The sequence below is a fragment of the Mus musculus genome, chromosome 7, assembly GCF_000001635.26.
Source record: "Mus musculus strain C57BL/6J chromosome 7, GRCm38.p6 C57BL/6J".
Classification (NCBI taxonomy): Eukaryota; Metazoa; Chordata; class Mammalia; order Rodentia; family Muridae; genus Mus; species Mus musculus.
In genome coordinates this window covers 74314722-74340425 of record NC_000073.6, presented here as the reverse complement: position 1 = coordinate 74340425, position 25704 = coordinate 74314722, and the positions used below count along the sequence as shown (strand labels likewise).

The 25704-nt window shown below is 45.8% G+C and overlaps 1 protein-coding gene across 2 annotated transcripts in view; it reads left to right on the top strand.

The window, feature by feature from the left end:
- Slco3a1 (solute carrier organic anion transporter family, member 3a1) overlaps positions 1-25704 on the top strand; it is a 279363-nt gene that overhangs the window by 214355 nt on the left and 39304 nt on the right. For both annotated transcript variants that reach the window (NM_001038643.1, NM_023908.2), the window contains exons 5-7: positions 12402-12566; positions 19743-19941; positions 21829-21967. In NM_001038643.1, the coding sequence (NP_001033732.1) occupies positions 12402-12566; positions 19743-19941; positions 21829-21967 (503 nt within the window). The remainder of the gene's footprint in view (positions 1-12401; positions 12567-19742; positions 19942-21828; positions 21968-25704) is intronic.

Below are 25704 nucleotides of genomic sequence, written 5' to 3'. Positions count from 1 at the left end.
ACATGTCTATGTGCTACCACAACCCACAAGTGACCCACCTGTGTCAGGAAGGGTCTGCTGGACCTCGCTCCAGTCCTGACTTCTTCCATTCCTTTTCAGCTCAGTGGTTGGATTCAGCAACATTTTTCTTATTGAGGAGCCTGCACCTCTCATTCGAGTGTGTTCACGAGGAACCTGGTAGTCTAAGCAGGCTCATGCTGCCTGCTTGATGCTATCTATTATACAATTTGTCTCTAGAGCTGACTTCTCTCCTCCTGTAGATATGTTGAAAAATCTGCATTTTGCTTCCATAGTGAAAGAAGCAGTCTACCTTCCCAAACATCTTGAGCCAGGCTGTGCCCACACCCTGCTGTGTCACAGGAGTTCGGTTATGACTCCTCAGGGACCAGGCTGGTCCATGGGTTCAGAATTTTGTTGTTGATGGTGGTGGTTTTTTGTTTGTTTGTTTGTTTGTTTGTTTGTTTTTTATCATACCTGCTGGGACCAGCAGTGAGGGGGGGACATGTCCCTTAATGTGCTGCTCTCCTCTGGCTGTTTTAGCAAGGCCAGTGAGACAAACATGAGAGGGCACCCAGCATGAGGCCAGGCATGGTTAACATGTCAGAATGTCTGTTGAATGAATAAGCAAAGGGAATAACGAAAAGGTAGTAGCATTTTGCAGAGGAGGATCCATGAAACTGATCAACAATACCATGAAGGGAAAGCAGTGGCTATCCAAACAAGTAGAAGCCTGTTTGTGATCTTCTCAGAGTTTAGGGGGAAGAGGCAAGTTCATAGGTGTATGCAGATAGGCATGCACATCCGTGCACATAAATGTAAAAGCCAGAGTTCACCCTCGTGTGTCATTCCTGTAGAGCCATCTGTGGTTTGTGTTGTTGTTTGTCTTCTGTATTGTTTGGGTTTTCCAGATGGGCCCTTCTCTAGCCTGGGACTGGTAGATTTATTTATTTATCTAACCAGCCAGACACAGGGAGAGCACTGTTTGTTGCTACCTTCCAGGTGCTATGATGACAAGCGTGCTGTCTTAATTAGGGTTATTATTGCTGTGATGGAACCCCATGACCAAGAGCAAGTTGAGGAGGATAAGGTTTAATTTAGTTTATAGTTCCATATCACTGTTCATCGATTGAAGGAAAACAGGACAGAAATTCCAGGGCAGGAACCTGGAGGCAGGAACAGATGCAGAGGCCATGGTGGGGCGCTGCTTACTGGCTTGTGCCCCCATGGCTCACTCAACCTGCTTTCTTGTATAACACAGGACCACTAGCCCAGGGATGGCACCTCCCATCCATCACTACTTAAGAAAATGCCGGGCTGGTGAGATGGCTCAGTGGGTAGGAGCACCCGACTGCTCTTCCGAAGGTCCGGAGTTCAAATCCCAGCAACCACATGGTGGCTCACAACCATCTGTAACAAGATCTGATGCCCTCTTCTGGAGTGTCTGAGGACAGCTACAGTGTACTTACATATAATGAATAAATAAATCTTAAAAAAAAAAAAAAAGAAAGAAAAGAAAATGCCTGACAGTGTATCTTCTAGAGGTCTAGCCTCAGCTGAGGTTCACTCCTTTCAGATAACTGGCTTGTGGGAAGTTGACCTAAGAAGACTAGTCAGCATGCATGTGTCACTGCCCCAGGCCATTTCATGTGGATGCTGGGGATTAGCACAGCAAGTGCTTTACTAACAGAACCATCCCTTCCTCTTTGAGGGTCATGCTCTCTATCAGCACATTAACAGCTCTGAGCAGGCCAGGTCCAAGGAAGGCTAGATAACTTCATTTTAATCTGTATTTCTCTAAGCTGCATGACTGAGAGACTATGCTAGATCTATGATCATTGGCAAACACTACCAGAATTCAGGGTACATGATGAAGAGGACCGTAGGAAGTTCAAAAGTTGCATTAAAGGGCCATGGAGCATGTTCTGGAAGGCCTATCTGGAAGGATTGGGGAACAATGGTATTGCCCTGAAGGAGCAGGCAGATGTTCCTGGGTGTGGTTAGGAGGAGGGCATCTAGTTTGTAGCATGTCATTTAGAAAAGGTTGTGGTAGAAGACAAGTGAGGACAGCCCCGTGTGTAGTAGAGTGTCTGCTATCTGAAATGGCTCAGAAGTCCCGGTTGCATTATGAATGAATCATCAAAGCCTTGGCATTGACCTTCAAATAAAAGTGTCTGGACTCTGTTTTATAAACCCCTGTCTCCCTGCCAGCAGTTTTGAGTCCATACCACCTGTGTGGTGTCTTGAAATACTACTTTGTATCCACCCCGCATGGAATTATGCTCCCAGAGCTGGAGAAGGAGAGGCTCAGGCACGGTGATGTCTGAAAGCCTCCAAAGTCTTTCTAAGTAAATTGCTAACTGAACAGGAATGCCAGAGAAAAGGAGGTCCCTTGCTGGGTCCCCATGAAGGGCTGACAGGCCAAAGCTCTGCCTCCCCCCACTTCCCGTGGTTGGACTTGTATAAATTGAAGTGCTGAGAGAACTCTGTCACAAATAAGATGGGACAGGATGGGTCCCCTACTGTGACCTGGCTACCATGAGGAGCCTGCTGTAAACAAGCATGGCAGAAAGTAGCTGACAGGCTGGGCATCAACCTGCTCTACCAGAATGTTGGTCTTTGCAGACTTTCCAAGAATGAATTCTCACACTGTGGGAGTTTTCACTTCCAGAAAAACCAGGGACAGCCAACCTGTGTGGCACCAGGGCAGAGAACATTTTCACAGAGGAAGTTTTTAGACACAGGCGTGAAGTAGGGGCACCTGTTTGCTTAAAAGACTTGTTATTGCCTAAGCCATCTTTCTCTCTGCTGCCTTTGCCTTGGAAAGATGCAACGCATGGGTCTGAAGAAGCAGCTGCTTCCAAGCCTCCTTTACGGTCAGCTCTGCCCTCCCTGGGTAAGCCTGAGCTTGCCAGGCCACCTATGGAGAAAGGGAAGACCCTGGATAACACTCTGGTGTGGAGCTACAGCCTGAGTTTCACCCTGTTCTTGCTTTAAACGTGCTTACGAGTGGTTCCTCTTCTACTCTCTAAGACCCTCCTGGTGGTCCCCCCAAAATCAGTGGGATCAATCAATGCTTGGCTGGGGCTCCCCTGGCTGATGCTCTCCAGCTCACACTCAACCCTGGCCCAGTGCTGCGCACCGGCATACATCCTCCCCACCCCACCCCCAGCCAATGCACACCAGCTCACACTCAGCTTCCATTCTAAGTGCCTATTCTGAGCTGATGGTTTCCCTGTTGCTCACTAAGGCCACCACTGTCTCCCTACAAAGAAAGAGAGACAAGCATTCTGGATTTCTGACCCCAGAGCCATGGTGTTATTTATCTTGACTGAGTTCATTGTCCCACTTCCACCATAGACATGAGCCTGTAGAATTTCACTAGTCATTTGGTCCTGAGTTTGCCTTTGACCCTGAAATGCCTGCAACAGGTTCCCCTCCTCACTTTTGTGACTCATGAACTCAGTTAGTTATTGGATTCCTTAACCTTCCATACACCACCCCCCACCCCTGTATTTATTAAACATATGCTCTTCTGGGACATGGTGCCCTTGTCTCAGGCGGCTCTTCACCTGGGAAAGCTAGGAGGCGAGGCACTGTTGGCAGGAATGGCAGCTCAGGGCTGGGCACATGGAGAACCAGCTGGAAGACTGCTACATCATAATGCTCCTCCTTCCCCTTAACCTTGGAATCACGGCAGAACCTCCATCATTGCATTTTCCCATTTCTCCTCCTTCCTTCCTTCCGTCCATCCTGCTATGATGATTTCTGGTTATCTGCCCAGCTCATTCCACTCCTCTCTTCTCTCCAGGTCCTACCTGTTGTGAAACGCCTCATGTTGACTCAGCCTTTAGATAAATAGTTTCCCCCATGTCAGCCTGAAGGTTGAAATTTTGGATTTTTGAGTTTCAGGCTTATGTGGGTTCATACTTGCCCTCCTGCAGTACTCATCTTTGCATTTCTGTGCAAGGTGGAGTTTAAAGACTCTTGGTGCCTAGTGTCAGAAGCACTGATGCTAAACCTCCCTGCCACCGTGATGGATGCAAAGTCCTCAGTGCAGTGCTCTGTCCAGCAGCAGAGGTTTGACAGAGATGGCTGTGGTAGTATCTGCTGCATTCGCTGGCCTTATCTTCCTGTTTTGACAGTGGGAACAATGACATGACACCATATCTTAATGAATGAAGCAAGTCAAGGCCAATTTTAGTAGAGGGACCAAAGTATAAGTCTCAGAGTGTAACCCAATGGGGTCTCCATGGATCCCCATGGTAACCACTGTTGGGGCTCCCCCCTGTCTGGAAGGGTAGTGAGTTAGGATATTTGACTTCTACGCTGACCTGTTGATTGGCTCTATGGAGGAGGTGCCTCTATTTAGGAAGCCTTTTGGGTCCAATGACGACTCCCAAGAACTCAGCATAAAACCTCCACAGCACAATCTTTCTCCAACCATCACTCAGCAGTCCACTCACAGAGGTGAGTCAGCAAAGCAAGTCTTGTGACTCCTGGACATGCTGTGCAAACACTAGGGATCTCTCACTTGGTCTAACTTCTGCCTGTTGGTCTTGGTTCTCACTGAGCTGCTGCCTATGCACCAGGGATGCTGGCCCATATGCTTCTGACCTCAGATCTCTTTCCATCTTCACAGATGGGTAGGAATGAGTCCCCACACCTGCCTCTTTAGAGCATGGTCCCGGACTTGACTTTATACAGCTTTCCTCAGCAAAACTTTTCCTATGGTGCCAAGCTTCTACTTCAGCCCTTCAACTCTTTCTTTTGTTTCTTCCTCCTCTCTTAGGTCCTTTCCTCAAAAGATCTTGGACCAAGTCCCAGGTCCACAGCGTACAAGATCATTTTTTCTAGTAAGGTGGAATATTTGAATACTTGGTTCCCAGTGGATGGAACCATTCATGAAGGATTAATAAGTATGTGATTAGGGGTGGACTTTGTGGTTTTAAAAGCCCATACCATTTACAGTTAGCTATCTGTCTCTGTCTTTGTGTTTCTCTCTGTCTCTCTCTCTCTGTCTCTCTCTCTGTCTCTCTCTCTCTGTCTCTCTCCCTCTGTCTCTCTCCCTCTGTCTCTCTGTCTCTTTGTCTCTCTCTCTCCATATATATATATATATATATATATATATATATATATATATACATATGTATATTGTGTGTGTGTGTGTGTCTCAAGATGTGAGCTCTCTGCTACTGTCCCAGTGCTGTGCCTTCCTGCCTATATTCTAACATGGCCCTCTGCCATAATGGTCATGGACTCAACTCTCTGAAACCGTAAGCCCCAAATAAACTTTTTTTCCGATTACATGCATTGGTCATGGTGTCTTAATACGGCAGTAAAACAGTAGCTAGGAAAATTCCCACATTCATTGTTATTTGTGAAGCTGTATTTCTGATTGGCAGGTCCAGCCTGCTTTCATAATTTTCATAATAAAAAATTGTGGCTCACAGGATCCAGGAAAGAACAAACCATTTGTCACAGGTGCATGCTGTGGCAGCTCTTGCTGGGGCTGGAGTTCCTGCTATGTCTCTCTCATTGTGGGACCATTCTCTTGCTTCTGTTTTCTCATTTGTAAATGGAGGATTTCAATGATTCCAAGATTGTGGTTTTTGTGAGGGTTGTGTTATGAGTCTGTGGGTTGTCAGTAAACCCTCAGGATGGCATTTGGCACATAGAGGATGTTCTGATGACAATACCCCCTGTCTTAGTCAGGGTTTCTATTCCTGCACAAACATCATGACCAAGAAGCAAGTTGGGGAGGAAAGGGTTTATTCAGCTTACACTTCCATACTGCTGTTCATCACCAAGGAAGTCAGGACTGGAACTCAAGCATGTCAGAAAGCAGGAGCCAATGCAGAAGCCATGGAGGGATGTTCTTTACTGGCTTGCTTCCCCTGGCTTGCTCAGCCTGCTCTCTTATAGAATCCAAGACTACCAGCCCAGAGATGGCACCACCCACAAGGGGCTTTCCCTCTTGATCACTAATTGAGAAAATGCCTTACAGTTGGATCTCATGGAGGCATTTCCTCAACTGAAGCTCCTTTCTCTGTGATATCTCCAGCTGTGTCAAGTTGACACAAAACTAGCCAGTACAATTGACCCCTTGTCAACTTGACACACAAACACATCACTAGTAAGCCTCAACCCTTACATTCTTATTCATCCCCAAGATCTAAATAACTTTAAAAGTCCCACAGTCTTTACATATTCTTAAAATTTCAATCTCTTTAAAATATCCATCTCTTTTAAAATCCAAAGTCTTTTTACAACTAAAACTCTCTTAACTATGGGCTCCACTAAAACAGTTTCTTCCTTCAGGAGGGAAAATATCAGGGCACAGTCACAATCAAAAGCAAAAGTCAATCTCCAACCGTCCAATGTCTGGGATCCAACTCATGATCTTCTGGGCTCCTCCAAGGGCTTGGGTCACTTCTCCAGCCATGCCCTTTGTAGCACATGCGTCATCCTCTAGGCTCCAGATGCCTGTACTCCACTGCTGCTGCTGCTCTTGGTGGTCATCTCATTGTACTGGCATCTCCAAAACACTTCATGACCCCTTCAGTCCTGGGCCTTCAATTGCAACTGAGGCTGCACCTTCACCAATGGCCTTCCATGGCCTCTCACAGTGCCAAGCCTCAGCTGCTTTGCGTGACCCCTTCATGCCTTCAAAACCAGTACCACCTGGGTGACCCTTACATATTACCAAGTCCAGCCACAGCACAATGTACAACTTTGGCTATATCTGGAACACAGCCACTGTGCTCTCAGAAAACACTTCCCAGAAGATGTCACCTCGATGATGCTGGTCTCTTCTTAATCACCGCTAATTTCTTAGCTCCAGCTAACCAGCATCAATAGTCCCAGTAATGCAAAGTTTTTGCTTTAGTAGTTCTGGTATCTTGTTAATCACAGCTGATTCTTCAGCCCCAGCTAACCAGAACTACAGAATCTTCACAGTCAAAACAGGAATGGGCCTGAAAAGAGTCTTTAATTTTTCCCTCTGAAATTTCACAAGCCAGGCCTCCATCTTCTGCACTGTTCTCAACGTTATCTTCCAAGCTCCTACACAACATCCAACAGAGCTCTTAACAACGGATGGATCTTCAAGCCCAAAGTTCCAAAGTCCTTCCACAGTCCTCCCCAAAACATGGTCAGCTTGTCACAGGAATACCTCACTCCTGGTACCAATTTGTCTTAGTCAGGGTTTCTATTCCTGCACAAACATCATGACCAAGAAGCAAGTTGGGGAGGAAAGGGTTTATTCAGCTTACACTTCCATACTGCTGTTCATCACCAAGGAAGTCAGGACTGGAACTCAAGCATGTCAGAAAGCAGGAGCCGATGCAGAAGCCATGGAGGGATGTTCTTTACTGGCTTGCTTCCCCTGGCTTGCTCAGCCTGCTCTCTTATAGAATCCAAGACTACCAGCCCAGAGATGGCACCACCCACAAGGGGCTTTCCCCCTTGATCACTAATTGAGAAAATGCCTTACAGTTGGATCTCATGGAGGCATTTCCTCAACTGAAGCTCCTTTCTCTGTGATATCTCCAGCTGTGTCAAGTTGACACAAAACTAGCCAGTACACCCCCCAAATCTGCCTTTCCCCTCCCACAATGTACAGCAATCCTCTGTCCCACAGCAATGTCTTCTAAGGGCTCACAGTATATACCTGCTTTCCATGGAGCCAGCTACCCTGTGCAGTTTTCAATCTTGTACCATCCTACGGATGACAGCCATGGGCTTCTACAGAGAGCCAAAAAGGTCCCCTTAACCCTGTTGGTGGAACTGCGTGATCCAACCCCCTTCTACCCAGCTTCAGTACTAAAGCTAAATCAGTAAAGAGGATTAAATGGCTAGTGGGGGATGCAGATGTGCAGTGGCCTGTGATGGCCCTGGTTCACCGGTCTCTGTTTGTCTGGACTACTCCCTCCTCAAAAGGTTGAATTTTATGGTTTAGCAATCCACTTGAAGCACTAAGACAGCCTTACAGTCAAGCTAATTAAGGCCTCTTATCCAAGCTGGGGTATTGAAGGTGGGCTGAACCTGTAAAAATGGAGTTAGCATTTGATAGCTACAAGTTCTTGCAATAAAATTGTGGGTGGGAGGAAGAATGTGGGAGGAAGCTGTCATTTCTGGAAGCCAGTCAGGTTGGCTACAAAGAGAAAAGGGTCATGCAAATAAGGTGCCCCAGTCCTTCCTTCAGTCCAATGATTCTTGAACTTAATGATTTTTAACATCTAATTCAAGGAGAAATTAGTCATTAGGCATTAAGACAAGCAGGAAGACTCCTGTCTTAACAAAGAGCCCTTCCTGCAGAATGTAATGAACTCCAGAATAGTTAAAAGCTCGCAGAAGTGCAGAAATGTTCTTTTAACTGAAGTCGCCCTCATGGAACGAGAGGCCTTCCTATCCCCAAACAGATCATGAAGATGATGATGAAGAGTCACGGGGCTACTGAGGTCTAAAGAGATGTGGCAACTGACTCAAATCATCCTCAGTGTCATTTTGGAGGTAGATAAACTTGGTTGTCAGAGGCTCCAGGTGATGTAGTCCAGGGAGAGCACAAAGCTTTTCATTCTTCTGGAGTCACACTCGACAGAGACTCCATTCCAACTGAGGACACGAAGCACACAGCGAGAGTGTGCTGCCTGGATTGTCCCAACCCTGCCCCGGTGCTTCCAGAATATAGATGCCATCATTCCGAAGGAGCCTAGTGACTAAGTCACAATTGTGTCTGCCACTACACATCAGCAGCCAGGACTTTGTTGTTCATATTCATCCATTCCAAGTAGGTCCTTTGACCTCATGGTGTGGTCCATACTGGTCTCTCTGCAGTGTGTGGATGTAACTCACCAGAACCTGATCTTGAGTACAGAGTAGCCTCACGCTTGGCACACACACAGTCTCAAATTTGCTATGGCTCATCAACAATGATTGATCATGATGGATTCTTCACACCCAAGAGACCTTTAACTGTGAAAAGCAGATCACCCTCTGTGTATTTTATGTTGTGTTCATTTTCCATATTTCTTAAGCTACATTTTCAAACACTGCAGAGTCAACAGTTCTGGGAGTATTTGTACAACACTTTAAAACAATATGGATTTAACAAAGGAAAGTTTCCTAACATTTAAACACAGATTTTAAAAGCAAACACTCCTAGGCATTTATTTGAAATGATACTTCTAAGAAGTCAGATTGCCATAAATGTTTAAAAGGCCTGTAAAGTATACAAACGGCGTGCCCATAAAGACCAGGAAACTCTAAGCACAGTGTACCAGGATGAAGTGCGAGGACCTGAGGCTGTTTGTGTACCATCTTTGTTCATAGCCTTTGTAAAGTTTTGACTTTAATTTTTTTGTGTGTGCTTTCAGTTAACCCTAAGGCTGCCTTCCTAGAGCCTCAGAAACACATGTTGAACAGCTGAAGCCGCCATCTCTGGTTATCATCTAAATCCCCTTGGACATCAGATCCATGGCTCAGCTCACAGTAATCCTGAGCTTCCAGTCCTTTGGTCCAGTCCGGTGCTGTAACTAAACCCTTCAATCCTCCTCTCTGGAGAATTTCACTTTGGAAACTTGATATCTTTCCCAGAGATGATAAATTTTAAGTTTTGTATATCTGCCAGTCCCCGGCCTATTGTTCTGTCATTTTGATGCATGGAGCTTGTCTGTTAGCGTTATTAAAAACTTATGTGTCTCCTATTATTATTTTATTCTAATTAGATGGGCCATTTGGAGGTTTCGTCTCCTAGGAGATGCAATTGTGCCTGTGTAATTAGCTCTCTTCTTTAGGACAGCTGGCTAATTCATCACCTTGGAGTGCAGGGTTAGGTTCTCAGCCCACCTGTTTATTTTATGTGGCCATAGGCACTTAGTGGGTTTTTCTAATACTTAATCTCTGTGTCTGATCTTTTCCATGTGCACAGAGAGAAACAAGTGCACCCTGTCACTATTCCTTATTTTTGTTAGTAATATGAGTATAGTTAAATCGGATCCTCTTTGTGAGACAGGATCTTATGTATCTCAGGCTGGCCCCCAAACACATTATATAGCTGAGGATAATCTTAAACTCCTGATTCTCCTGCTGCTCCTCCCAGGGCCTGGGATAACCAGTATGTGCCACACCTGTTTTGTGTAGACTTGGAGATCAAACCCAAAGCTCTGTGTATGCTAGGCCAGCCACTCTCCCCAATGAGCCAGATTCCCTTCCAGCCCCGAGTCTAGTCACAAGCACACCGCTTGGACAATGTTTTCAGTAACCTATATTTCGCCTCCATCTTTGCTCTTTATAGAAGATGATTTATGATTTACATAAGACTTGTCTTCAAATTACTTGAAATCAGTTTACTTGTCTTACGCCATGGCACTTGATGAATCAGCTATATTTGGTTAATTATTTTGTAAATACCACTGGCTTCCATCTGTGGAAGTTCTACATCCACAAACCTAACGAGCCGCTGATTGAAACGCAGTCCACAGAAAACTGCATCTGTACTGAAAAAGTACAAATCTCTCCCTTGTCATCATCTCCTTGCACAGTGTGCTCTAGCAACTACTTGGGTAACATGCACCTTGTAGTTGATGTAAGTAGCTTAGAGATGATCTAAGGTACATGGGTGTGAGTTATAGACAAGTAGTATACTGTTCTATATAATAGATGTGAGCATATATAGATTTTGGTGTCCAGCAGAGACATCAAAATAAAGGTGTAAGGACTAAGGGGTTGGTTCAGTGGGTAAAAGTGTTTGCCATGTAATTATAAGGACCTGAGTTTCAATCCCTAGAGCCTACATAAAAGCTGGATGAACAGGACATGTGTCTAACCTCATGGAGATGGGAGGCGGAGACAGAATTCCCAGCAGCTCTGCAGGCCAGCTAGCCTGCCGTGTGTGGTAGGAAAACAGTGAGGAGATGCCTGTCTCAAGGTCAAAGGCGAAGACTGACATCCAAGGCTGTCTCCTGACCTCCATACACATGCCTTGGCACACAAGCATCTATGCAACACACACACACACAATAATAATAATAATAATAATAATAATAATAATAACAATAACAATAATAATAAATCAAATAAAGGTGTCAATCCTGAAGAGACAGGGCTGTTCTAGAACCATCCAGGATATGTCACCACAGCACAACTGAGAAGAGCTGGTTGAAGACTATGTGACAAGGTTAAAGCACCAATATAAGAGGAAGTGTCTGTAGCCCAGGAAACCACACTGTAAGAAAAATAGAGCCCCATAAGCAAGATAAGAGTATGCAACCTCCACACACTACTATTGGGCCCATTCAAGATGTAACACGGTTCATAAGCTTCAGAATGTGTATGCCAAAAGCCAACTGTCCTGGATCCTTAAGTGCCTGTGGCTAGATGCCTGGGAGCCTCTTCCAGGCTAGGTTGAATAATGAAGAAAGGACACCTGGGGTGGGGGAGGGAACCTATGTGGTAAAAGTTTAAGAGAAGAGTATTACAGTAGACTAAGAAGATCTAACATGGATGCAGCTGAGAGAGGAACAGGCTGGGGATGAGGGGAGGAGAATAGGGCATCCTGGAGATATCCCAGCACCATGATGCAGGCCAAAAGCCCAATGGACAAACTATAATCCCAGACTCTTTGTTGTGGCTCTCCTTACTGTGGATATTTGACGAGGAAAAACAAAAAAACAAACAAAGAAGCAAACAAACAAACAAAAAAAACCCAAAGAACAAAAAATCCTAAGCTGATCCCACTAGTTACTATGTACAATGTGATCAAATCAAGGTTGATAGCTCTGACCGACTTAGGATGTTCCAGCCCTGTGGGAGAGAGCTGACCAGGGAGTGTAGGGAAGGACTTGATTTGCTCATACTTATTTTGTAAAGGATGAGAACTTCATCTCTTTCTTGATACCAACGACATCAAACGTATTCTTTCAGTATACTTACAGAGCATAGTTCAAAATGTTGATCACATAGTGGGCACATTGACATATGCCTAAGTATTTTCGTGTTTCAAATGTATAATATATATGTTACAGTTTCCATTTTGGAGATTACGGTCCCAAAATGATTTCCTTTTGGGATGGGGGGGGGGGGATGGAAAGGTCTTGTAATTGCTTAAAAGATCTTTGACTTGAACCCCCTGAAGTTGTGGTATAGAAGGGAGGTAGAGCAGCCTGGTTTAGTAGAAAAGGGCTTAATTTGTGGGATTTTGTTGTGGTTTGGAAGTCAGAGTTTTTAGTTATAATGACTTATAGAATATAGATTCTGGCCTGAGCTCTCCCCATCCCCAGTGATGCTCTACAAGGTGTTGATTAATGAAATGGGCAAGAATGCATCAAGGAGGGGTCTAAGGAGGTCTTAAATAGGCACTCAGCATGTATGACCTTGACCTGGCTTTCTATTCTTCCTCACAGTGATCCCCAAGGTCACCAAGCACCTGCTCTCAAACCCTGTGTTCACCTGCATCGTCCTGGCTGCTTGCATGGAGATTGCTGTGGTGGCTGGCTTCGCTGCCTTCCTCGGCAAGTACCTGGAACAGCAGTTTAACCTCACCACTTCCTCTGCCAACCAGCTGCTCGGTGAGTGGGTCTCATTCCCCTCCTGCCATACCAACATGCTCAAAGAATGCACGGAGCTCAAAAATATGCAGGACTGTGCTAAGCCATGGTATATGTGTATCCTTTTCTATACAAGGAACTTCAGAGTGATATTTTCACAACTATTAAAAACATACTAGAGGGCCCGTGAGATGGCTCAGCAGGGAGACCATCTGTTGCTTCAAGCTGATACCCACATTCAATACCCAGAACTCATGGATGGAAGATAAACTCTACTCCAAATTTATCCTCTGATCACATGGGTACCATGACCCATGATACACCCAGGCAGAGTAATACTACTAAAAATAAAAAAAAAAACACACATTATAAGAAAGAACAAAGGTATATAATGTATATGTAGAAAGCATTGTGAGAGGCCAGGAAGTTGTTTGACTAACATGAATGGGAAATTTCGAAGCATATATAAGGGAAGAGAGCAATAGAAGTCCATCTTAAAAGATTAGCAGATATGTATTAGACAATGAGAATGATCTTAGCAGCATAAGATCCACACTTCACAAATACAGAGCTAAAAAGATATATCCTTGTGCTGGAGAGACTGCTCAGTGGGTAAAGCTTGCTGCACAAGTATCCTAACTTCCCTCGATTCCCAGGAACTCACCTGAAGATGGAAGAAGACAGCCAGCTCCACAAAGCTGTCCTCTGATCTCAGAATACACTATATCACCCCCTACACACACACATATACATGCACAATAATATTTTTAAGAAATAAAGTTAAGAAGGCATGCCCATGCTGATGACCTTGCCCATGGCAGGCATAACTAATGGATCACAGAATTTTTCCCAATGTGAGGCGAGGCTTTACAGTTCTTCTCACCAGACTTCTAATCATTGGAAGTTGAGCTAAGAAAACTCATCTGCCCTCATGAGAAGCAGCATTGCCAAGGTGGGGTGGTCAGTATGTCCTCAGAGTGTATCTTAGACTTGCTTTTCGTGTGGGAGGAATCTATTCTTCACTCTTTGCGTGACCAACAGGCTGCATTAGTTGAGTTGATCATCTCAGAACATGACTAAGAATGGCGAAAACATAGCAGTTGAGGAGGATGGAAGTGTCCACCGTGGCCAGTTCTGATGTAAACTTGCTAGGAATGATACATAATTGATGATGTGCTGCATGCCATTGAGGGCTGAAGAGGGGATCATGGTTAATACTATAGAAAGTTAAAACACTGAAGATAAAAGTAGATTTCTAAGCCATGAAACAGAAGGGAATTGCAGAAGAGAGGGTTCCTGAGTGGACAGCCCTTGATAGAGAGCCCAGCTGTTCCTCTGAAAAGGCAGAGGAGGGTCCTGTGATTAAGGCTGCTGAGTGCAGTGTATGGCCAGGTGGCAGAGAGGGCTCCAACCCCTATACTTCATCTTCTTTGTCAACTAGGAGAAATAGGAGGGTGTTCTTAGCTTACCCTTTAACACCTCCTGGGGTGGGGCTGGAGAGATGGCTCTGAAATTAACAGCATGAGTTCTTCTTGCAGAGGACCTGGGTTTGAGGCTCACTTTATGGCCCATAGCCACCCATAGCTCTAGTTCTAAGGGATCTTACACCCTCTTCTGACCTGCAGGCACCTCGAATGCACATGGTGGTTGCATGCATATGCATTCCGGCAAAACATGGACACCTAAAACAAAAATAATAAATCTTTGATAAAATAGTTTGATTAGTAAAGCCCCTACTGCCTGAGTATGAGGATGTGAGCCTGTGTGCCCAGCACCTACTTAAGAGTCTGGCAAGGCAGGGCATATCTATTACCTCATGACTGAGGGAAGAAGAGACAGACAGATCCCCAGAGTTCACTAGGTAGTCAGTCCAAACAACTGGTAAACTCTTGGATTCGGTGAGCTGCTGCATCTCAAAAAATAAGGGGGGGGGGGCTGGAAAGACAGCTCCATGGTTAAGAGAACTGGCTGCTCTTTGAGAGGACCTAGGTTAAATTCCCAGTATGTACATGGTAGCTCACAACTGCCAATAAGTTAGGTTTCAGGGGACTCAGTGTTCTCTTCTGCCCTGTGGACACAAGGTATACAGATGGTGCATAAGCATACATACACAGGGAGAATGCCCATATATATAAAATAAAATACAAATTTTAAATTAAGTGGAGATCCATGGGTAAAGGTTCCATACTTCAGCTGCCAGCACCTATACACCCACGTGCAGCTGTGCGTGCACACAAACACGTATGCATGTACACACACAAACATACAAACAGAGAGAGAGAAGGGGGACAGTATATGTATAGAGAGAGATTCCCCATTGCTTTACAAAATGGCCAATCAATGCAAAGGATGCAGACCAGCATGGGTGATGAGGGACATGCACATTGAAATCTATAGGGGGCACAGTGATGCACCAACCAGATGATAGTGCTGAGTGCTGGCGAGAATGAGGAGCAACTGGAACCCACACTGCAGTGGAGATGCCCGGGGAGCGAGCCTCTGCTTCGGGCAGTTTTTGCAGCACCCATTAAAGCTCAGCATATGCCTGTGCTGTGATCCATCAGTTCCGTTTCTGGGCACTTATCCAACAGAATCGAGTGTTTAGGTCCACTCATTTACATATGCATATATAACAACATTCAGAGCAGCTTTATGCATAATGATCTCAAGCTGGAACTAACCCAAGTGTCTGTCTGCAGCAGAATGGGTAAATAAGCTATAGACTGTTCATTCTATACGACACAGCTCAGGAAAGGACGAATTCTCACACAGCCTTCCATGGGAATGTGTATGGGTTGGAAGATGTCACACACAAGAGAATGTATTTATGGGACTTAAAAAAAAAGATGAATTGCCAATTAAAGTAAAAGAAGCCAGAGCCACAGTTGTCCTTGAAGGTTACAGCTACAGAGAGGTACCCAGGAGCCTCCTAGGCAGCTGCAAGTGAGTGTGTGTGTGTGTGTGTGTGTGTGTGTGAAGTGAGTGCGTGTGTGTGTGTGTGTGTGTGTGTGTGTGTGTGCGTGCATTTATGTATGCCTTTGAGTCTAGTTACGTGGAATATGTATATGTGCATGTATGTAATGTACCTGTATATGCAGGTTCATTTTCACACATGTGCATGCGGAGGCCAGAGGTCAACAGTGGGTGTCTTCTTCAGTCCCTCTCTACCCTAGTTTTTGATGCAAAGTCTTTTTCACACTGAACCAGCTGGCCAGCATGCTGCTGGGCTCAACCTGTCTGCCTACAATCTAGCTCTGGGATTCCAGACATTTGCCTCTTCTCCTGGCTCTTATGAAAGTGCCAAGGATCAAACACTCCCAAGCCCCAAAGTATCTGGAGTTGTTCTAAGCTTGACTTGAATGCTGGTTATGGAGGTATCTGCATATCCAGTTTTCCAAGTTGGAAAGTTTACCAGGATGGTCTTTGTGTGTTTCATAAGATGTAACATCACAGTTTTAAAAGAAATTCAACCCTGGCCATCATGATAACATACCACAGTTTTCTCTCCCTGGAAACTGCTGGGCAATGCAAGTTCACCCTCCCCCACTAATCATTCTTACCATCCACTTTTTGGTAAGTATTAGTAAAATGCAGTCAGCTTTTCAATGCCTGCAGGACAGAGGAGAAAAACACATCCCCCTGTAAGAGAAGCTATAGCTTTTGTTGTCTCAAGAATCTGGGCATTAGACCTCCAGCACCCCTGGGTTTATCTCTCAACTCCTGGTTTCTGTGCCAATATATCTTCCATTTTAGTTGTTCTTACACAGTTGCATCTCCGGGACCAAGTCCTATTTTAGAAGAAATGCCTAAGTTTTCTATCGACAAACAAATCAATAGTCTGCAGGGCAGAAAGGTCAGAAAAACAATTCTACTGCCTAGCGTCTGTTTGTTTCCCAGTAATTCCTGTGTGCTGGAGCGCTTAACAAGGTGGAAAGGAAAAGGGGGCGGGGCTTCTTCATATTCTCTAGGCAGGCCAGCATCAGGCATTTCCTGTCCCTATGTCTAGCCTGTGGCAGAGATCCAGTTAGTATGTACTGGGGAGAGCACACTGCAGAGAAGCTGGCAGGGTACACTAGGGGAAGCTGATGTAAGGAGATGCTCTCAGAGTAGCTCCTGCACTCTTAGACGATGGTAGGCATGCACTTATCCCCATCTATACATTCAAGGCTGCAGGCCACCCATAAAGTCTTCAGCAGATGGGTCAGAGTTCAGAGAAGAGCAGTGTAGACAGTCCAGGAGCCGATGATGTTGATTTATGAGTGCAGATTAAAAGAGCCCGGTCTGCATAAGTTAATCTAATAAGGATGAAGTTTTGGTCCTGAAAGTCCTGACAATAGCCATGGGTGTTAAGGACATATACACACATCAGGGAAGAAGAGAGAGAAAAGCTAATAGTGACTGGGAGAAAAGGTGCTGAAATCCTGTTGTTGCCATGGTTACCATCATCACCAGGTGACACCCCCACTGTCTCAACTAGAAAATGAAACAAAGCCCAGGGTGCTCACTGGGAGTGGGCATGTGGTTGCCAAGGCTTATTCACATAGTTCCCATGTGCTTATAGATTCATTCATTCTCAAAGGGGTGCCTGAATGCCACCCTGTGGTTCTGTATTAGGCCCTGGGGATTGGGCTGGACTGAATGGGACCTGAAGGGTGCTCCCTCCTTCTGGAAACTTCATGCTGATAGAGGATGAGAGCAAGAAACAGGATGGGTAAAAATAAACACTGCCGCTTTAGAGGGCAGGGAGAGCCATGGAAACATAAATCCTGATGGGGGTAACAGGAGACTGTTCCTGAGCCCAGAGCTCCTCAAGTCTAACTGAATAGCCTACCATGGGCATCCCTGTCCCTTCCTCCCGAGTGTGTGATTACAGGGGGGCCACCACCTGCCAAGGTTTACCTGGCTTCTGAGACCCCAACCCTGGTCCTCTCTCACTTGTGTTTATCCACTGATCCATCTCTCCTGATCTTAAGTCCCCTTTCCATGTCACAAGAGGTGTGGGGGCTGGTGAAGCCTCTTGCAGAGGAGGAAAACCAGCCAAGGAAAAGTGGGCAAGACCATCCTAGGAACAGAACCAATGCATGAGCAAAGTCTCTAGCACCGGGGGCACCTAGCCTCATCTAGGGAGAGAACGTAGGAAAACTGGAATCTGCGGTGGCCAGTGACATGGGCTGAGGATGGAAGCACACAGGACAAGGTCAAGATCTCCATAATCATACCGAAGGCTGGAAAACTAAGCCCAGATGTCTGAAGCAGCCAGTGACACACAGGTCCTGGTCTGTTTTAAGTATAGTCAGGGTGTTGTCTTGGCAAGCTAAGCCTTCCTGATTATATTTTCTTACCCTAATATGAAAAATTAATTTGCATTCCCTCAGCACTTACCAGCTGGTTGATGTAGTCGATTGACCTGAGGGTCGTTTGATTGGCAGGGAGGAGGCCGAGTAGACTGGAAAATTAGCCATGCATAATCTACACCATAGATAAATGGCACTCGGTAATTTAAAGCCAAGTCGTAGATGAAATGAATCAGAACAGAGCCACAGCAAACAGGAGATTGGAACAGCAGGGTCCTTTGGTTCTCTGACAACACCCTGGTTCTTTGGGAGTCCTAGGAACAGGCTTCGGGGCTGCTGCCTTGGAGATAGCTCTGTGCATAAGAGAGGAAGAGAGAGAGAGAGAGAGAGAGAGAGAGAGAGAGAGAGAGAGAGAGAGAGAGAGAGAGAGAGAGAGAGAGAGAAAGCGAGAGAGAGAAAGCGAGAGAGAGAAAGCGAGAGAGAGAAAGCGAGAGAGAGCGGCAGAGACAGACAGAGACAGAGAGAGACAGAGAGAGACAGAGAGAGAGATTGTATACTCACCAATTATTCACCAAGTGCTGCAGAACGTAGTGATTTGATTGACACTGCTTCCTGGGGCACAGCTGACCCGGCTAAATGATGCCCACTACCAACTTGTGAGCCCTTCAACCTTTGGGTTATACAGCCCTGGAGCCTACCATGTACCTTTCTTGCCTCATGAGAAAAGAAAAATTCTCACACTGTGTATGTGTGTGTGTGTGTGTGTGTGTGTGTGTGTGTGTGTGTGTGTGTTTGCACACACACATGTAAATATGTATGTATCTTCAAGTGTGTGAATAGGGAGTGAATGCATGTGTGTTCATATGCACAAGCATGTCTGCCACTCACATGTGTGGTCACATGTGTGTAAACATCATGTTAATGTCCATGTCCTCCTCAGTTTCTCAGCATTTAATCTTCTGAGGCAGAGTCTCTTGCTGAGCTTTCCAGCTTTTACTAGTCTATCCAAATGACTTGCTGGAAGGGTCTCATCCCTGCCTCCTGAGTGCTGAGGTTACAGGTAGGCCACGAGGCCTTCTTAGCACTCATGTGGATTCTGGCGACCTGGTCTCCAGCCATCATGCTTGTCTCTTTACCTACTGAGCCATCTCCTCCACCAAAAAGCTCTTCAGTTGATCTTAAGTCCCCTTTCCAGGCCTCTTTGGAAATGCACAGAGATAGTTGAGTGCCAGGGTGCTTAAAGACCTGAGTTCCACAGTCAGAATCCAAATAAAACCATCGAACAAAAAAGCCAAAAAGAGGCAGTGTCTCAATGACAGGTGCCTGAGAAATGTCACCCAAGGATATCCTCTGGCTTCTATGTAACACAGGTACATATATGTGTACATACATACAAACATTCAGGGAGGGAGAGAGAGAGAGAGAGAGAGAGATCACAGAGAAGTTAAACCTGGTGGGATATGCCTTGAATCCCAACACTTGGGTAGCTGAAGTAGAAGGATTGCCAAGTGTTTCAGCATAGCCTGATCTACAGAATAACTCCAAAATATCATAAAGGAAAAGGAGAAAAGCAAAGAAAGAAATACTAATGCAGAGACCATATCTTTGCTCCCTAATATTTAATCTCCTGGATTTTACTCCGTAGTCCCCAGCTTTCTGGATTCATCTCCTAGTTGGCTGCCAATTAGCTGTGTACATGCACGCTCTCAGATGGCAGGTGTGGTATGCCAGATGTGTGCACTTTGGCTCACAATAACTGTCTTCTGTTGTTTTCCGAGAGTTTTCTGGGATCAGACATAAGAGCCTCCATGAAGACTTTAGAGTCACATGAAGACACAGGGCCCACTGATATCCACCAGTCCCCCTTTCCTGCTATTCACACTCTACTGCTCTGCTTCCTCAGGGATGACGGCGATCCCCTGTGCCTGCCTGGGCATCTTTCTGGGTGGCCTTTTGGTGAAGAAGCTGAGCCTGTCTGCCCTGGGGGCCATTCGAATGGCCATGCTGGTCAACCTGGTGTCCACAGCCTGCTACGTCTCCTTCCTCTTCCTGGGCTGTGACACAGGCCCTGTGGCTGGGGTCACTGTTCGCTACGGAAACAAGTGAGTAGCTAAAGTTTTAACTCGACCCTGCCCAGGCACCCCTGGGCCACCTTCACCGTGGATTCACAGAGAGAGCTCAGCCCTGCCCAGATCCACCTGGACCCTCCACCACAGGCTAATAGAGCCAACCTGGTCTCTAGTGATCCAGAGCAGAGGAGCCCAGAGGCCTTAGCTTCTTACTTGCAGTTGGAAGGCTCAGCCTGTCCTCTGGATGTTGAGCTGTTCTTTTCTGCAACAAGACAGCCCAGAGTACAGAGCGGTCATTCATTCTCTAGTCCACTTGCTCTTTCTGACATTTGACTTCAGGAATGATGTGAATAAAAATGATGTGGCTAAAATTAAACCCTATTTCAAAATTTGGCTCAAAATAAAAGACAGAATTAACTTCAGTAATTCCTACGTGAGTCAGAAGCCCCCATTCAGCTCACACAGAGTCAGTCAGGCCCATGGTGCGTGTGTTTAAGTGGTAGGGGAAGAGAGGGATAAAAACAAGTTGGGAAGGAAGACAGAAGGAGCAGGAACCAGCCTGTTGCTACGGAATATCTTTTCTTATGCCCTGGTTATTATCCTGGGACTATGGTACAGTGTTTAGAGCGATTGTTGTTTAAATAAATTATGGAACTATATTATCTCTATGTCTACTGTCTCCTTCCCTATGGGACTCTTGAGACCACCCTGAGCTGAAGAGTGTAGCCCAGAACATGCTGCATCGTAGCTGCCCTGCAGGTTACACACCCAGACTCCTCCTCCAGGCAGACCACTGGGCTGCAAGGAAGCCTGGAAATGGGCCAGAACTGGGCTCATCTACTATCCATTGAAAGTGAACAGGAAGAGTGGGAGGCAAAGAAGAAGCAGCTTCTTACAGACTGAGGAGCCCTCCATGCAGCCCCCAGTTCTTCCCACATAGGGTACCCTCCAACTTGAACTTGGCTCTAAACAGCAGACATCCCCATGCAACTTGCAAACAATAAACTGCAGTGATTAGAAGCACACACACAGGGTCCCACTGCCATGACATCATGCTGTAAAAGTGAAAAATAAAAAAAAAAAATTAAAGTTCAAGGCCTACCTACAGTCATACTGCCCAACTCTAGCCCATCCTCAACAGTCAGACACTACACACGTCTGGACAAATGAGTCTCCTGTCTCAGCCTTGATCCCCCCTTTGGTAATGTTTGTGGGGTTGTACTGAGAACAAACAAAATGATACATAGAATTCCACCAACAGAGCATGAGCATGACGAAAGCAACCAAATGTCTTCATGTCACTTGCGTTATCAGGAAATACTCTGAGCCTTAGGACAGAGTAGGAGATGAGAGTACTGAAGTCATTCCCTTCCTCTGGGGCTGCAGACTGGGCTCTCCCTATTTGTCTCTTTCTCAGTTTGTACACTCCTGGTAGCTGCATCTTTGTAATGTAGAAGCAAGCAAAAAGCACCCTAGCACTTGTCTCTGGATATTGAACCAATCAGAGGCTTACAGCCAGGTTGGGCATCCTGTATGCAGGAGAGGAAGAAACAAACAGAAGGGGTGGGGTATCCAGCAGCGCAGGAGTAGTTGCGGGTAAGGGGAATTGAAAGACCCTAAGCTGAGCCCCAGCTGCCTTCAGTGCAAAGAGCACATAGTTACAAAAGGCAAAACCTCACTTTGGGAGGAGCCCAGAAGTCATATAATCAGCTACCTAGCCCAGTACTGTTTCAAAGGATACAGACTAGGCTCTCAGCAATGGCCCTGCACAAGCACTTGAAGGTCAGCCAGGAATAAGATGGAGGGAAGAGACCAGCCAGGTAAACACCCTGAATAAGGGCACCAAGAAGCCCATCACAGCAGTGTTGTCACCAGTGTTAGCCCTGCTTCTAACAAGTCCCCTTCACCCTTCTTTTCCAGCTCAGCACGTGGCTCGGCCCTTGACCCTTACTCTCCGTGCAACAACAACTGTGAATGCCAGACGGACTCCTTCACGCCAGTGTGCGGGGCCGATGGCATCACCTACCTGTCAGCCTGCTTCGCCGGATGCAACAGCACGGTAATTGAAAACCTTGGGATGCAGGGGAGAGGGTAGGCTCCAGGCAGCCACAGGTGCTCACAGGCCTGTCAAGGGCCACGGTGGACAGTACCGTCTTTTTGCCTTACTGCAGCTGTTCCTTTACCCTGATCCATCAGGAGGACAACAGGACAAGGCAGTCCCCCAGGCCTTTGCTGAGTCAAATGGACCTCTAAGACACTAGATGGAGCAAGTTAAAGTAAAAATCAAAGGCCACTATGTATACGCAGCTGGGAAGGTGGCTCTGCCATGAGATATGCACAAATGATGGCAGGGAACAAGGCTGTGTATGATAGTGGATGACCAGCCACGGAATTCTGGAGAAATGGGAAAGCCGGGAAAAGCCAAAGACTAACTGTACCTTAGCTCGGGTCCCTTTGCCTCTTTCTTCCCAACTAAGTGTCCCCCACCAGTTTCTTTCTTCCCAGAGTGTTATTTTTATGTGTTCTTCTCCTCCTTAACATGAATTTTTAATTTGGCCACCAGTCTGCTGTCTTACCATTCTCTGTGTGGACATCTGGTGCCAAGGAACCCCCATGCCGCCTGCTTTCTCCCACCTCACAGGTGCCTCTGCCCCTTTTCTTTGTCTGAATCACACTGCCACTGTGGCTCTGCAGGCTGGCCTCCTTCTCTTGTTTAGACCTGTCCAGTTGTCATCTAGCTATCCTTCCAGGACAACCCTCTTCTACTGTCTTCCACCCTACAGCCAGAAGGATTTCTGTGACACTACAAATGACCAGCTCACATGCTCTCCTCGAGGGCTCTGAGCCTGGTCCATGTCCATCCTCAACTCTCATCTCCAGCTGTCTTCTTTTGCTCTCAGTGACTGTTCAGCCCTCTCTCTTCAGTTTTCTTCTCGTACTTCTCTCTTCAGTTGGACAACTCTTATTGATCCCTCCATACCCTATTCCATAGCTCGCTACTCTAAAATGACTCTTTATTTCTCCCATCAGAGTTCTTGACTTTGAGTGTTCAGGTACCTGCTTCTTCCTGGATATATTTGTCTCTTTCACGATAACAATCTTCTAGAAGTGTCTGTCTTTGATCTTTGGGTTTCTTCAACTAGGGACATTATTGCCCCCCAACCGTACTTCATAATTTCTCACACAATGCGCAGATGGGAAGGAAAAGTTAATAGCCACGGGGGCTGCTTTCAGAGAAGTAATTCAGTCATTTATTTCCTCCCGGCCCTGCCTCCTGCATCTTAAAGAGCAGGAGTTCCCTGAAAGAAAAAGAAATGAATCATTTGTTTTCATTTTCAAAGATTTCATTTTTGCTTGCTTTTAAGATTTAAGATTCCTGGCCAGTTATTAACATTTTCTATAAAGGAAATAAATCACCAGAGATTGGGGGCTGGGAAGACCTGGTTTCATAAAGTAGATGATAAAGCAATTTCTTTATGTGAGTAGAAGTAAATATTAAAAGGGGGTTGGGACCTGGAGGATGGTTCAAATAAAAACACAAGCTATTATTTCTCATAAGGACAACTTCATTGACATTTTAATATCCAAGAAGTTCTGTTAACAGACCGTTTCCGACATTGTCCTGTGATGAAAAAACCTAAGTGATCCAAAGAAGCCGTGTCCTGAGAGCCAACAGGCCTTTACTCTAGGGGCGTACTGACCCAACCCTGTAGCATTTGCATTTCTTCCACTCTTGCCCAGATACAGAGGTCTGTTGACTCGCAGTCTTTCCAAGCCGATTTGATTACTCGCAGTGGCTGAAGCTGAAGAGCTAGAGGGCCTCAGTCTAAGACTGAGTCAGCTAGGGCTGACTTGGGACATGATGCTCATTCCCCAGACACCTGCTCTCCATTCACACCTTGCCTACTGGGGTGGTCTCCGGGTCCCACTCTTTTCCCACTAAGGCAATCAGCTGGATGGCCCTGGCTTCTTCTAGCTGCCGTAGGTAAGACTTGGAGATTAGAGTCCTGTTCATAGTAAGTGGGGCCCTTGCAGTAGTTGAGCCAAAACAAAACAACACCAACAACAAATAAAACAAAACAGCAACAGCAGCAGCAACAACAACAGAAACTGCTGCAGGCTTTGCAGGAACCTCAGGCTGAGAGACTGTCAGGCCAGGTAATGGGCCCTTCCTACTTCATTCCTGGCATTTAAGAGCTTGGCCTGGAGTCAAAAGGAACCTTGGGATGACATCCAAAAAGAGCAAAGGCAATTTGAGTCTTTAGACTCTGCAGCAGTATTTTGAAGGAACGCCAAACAAAGGCTTACATTTCTGGTGTAGGGCACCCTTCCCCCTCCCATCCCCTTCTCTCTCTTTTTTTTCTCTAGGTACTCAGTACAACTCTTGCCCACATAAAGGGTCCCCTTGTCCCTCCCAATTTCCATGGCTTCTTTCCCTGTCCCTAGAGAGCTGGCTGACTCCGTCTGGGCTCAGTCCTTTCCTGTGTGTTTCCTGGGCTCTTTTGTCCTGTCTGTATCTTTGCCTGCACTTTTCCATAGGACCCCATGCCAGCCCACAAGGATCACACAATAGAGTGTCATGGGATTCTGAGACCCTATGAGCCAAACCTGGAATCTTTCTTTATACTTTGCCACTCCTTTTCAGAATGCCCACTTTTATCCTACACGAAACTGTCTTTCTTCATGAACACTACTGGCACATAATAACACTGAGCCTTCATGTCTGCCCTAGCTGCCTCTCCAGCCTCAATCTCTCTTCTCATCCCTCTTCTCATCCCAGTCTCCTAACCAGCCACTTGTTAATTGAGGCTCTCTCAATGGCCGAGCTCTCCTTTGCCCCTGAAGCTCTGCACTTGCCATTCCTTTTATATAGACTAGTCTCCCCTCGTGTATGTAAGTCCCATCTTGTCTACCCACCAGGGCTCAGCCTCTCTTTACCTTTTACCTGCCTCTTACAGAGCTGTTTCCTACCTCAGCACTATTTCAAGACAATATTAATGTCCTTCCAATTTCTACCTCTCCCGTTCTTACCTGGCAAGAGTCAGAGCTCATCTGTTCCAATGGCTCATTTATTTAAGCATCTCTGTCCCTCACCAGGGGTGGAGATGAGGCTGTGTTGTAGACCTTTGTCCTCCACAGAGCCAGCTTAAACTCTAGGTAAAGCCTCAGACTCCCTAAATGTCCCTGGGTGATCCCATGCAACCTCAATCAGGTGACTACACAGTATAACACTCCTGGGTAGCAGTTGGCAAGCAGGTAGACCAGATGGTTCTAACTTCAAGGCGCATTCTTATCCTTCTTCAGGTCTCTGTCTGTCTGTCTGTCTGTCTCTCTCTCTCTCTCTCTCTGTCTCTCTCTTTGTCTCTCTCTGTCTCTCTCTCTCTATATATATATATAGAGAGAGAGAGAGACAGACATATAAATATATAGAGATAAAGATATATATATATATATATATATATATATATATATATATATATATATAGAGAGAGAGAGAGAGAGAGAGAGACAGATAGACAAATATCAGGGCCCATACAAAGTCTATCCCAGGCCTGCATTAGATGCAAATAAGTCAACCAATCAGATCTTTGAGATGCTAATGAAACACAGTAAGCATCAGGTGCCCCTATCTTTACTTTCTTTAGTATCTCAGTTGGGGTGCTATGTTTGTTTAAATTTCTTCTTTCATTTCCCAAGCAATAGCAGTGAAAGTTTCTAGCCCAAATTCGCTGTTGTGTTTCTAAATCCTGTCATTGCCTATGGTGAGGGGAGATGACAAAAGATGGAGTTAATTTT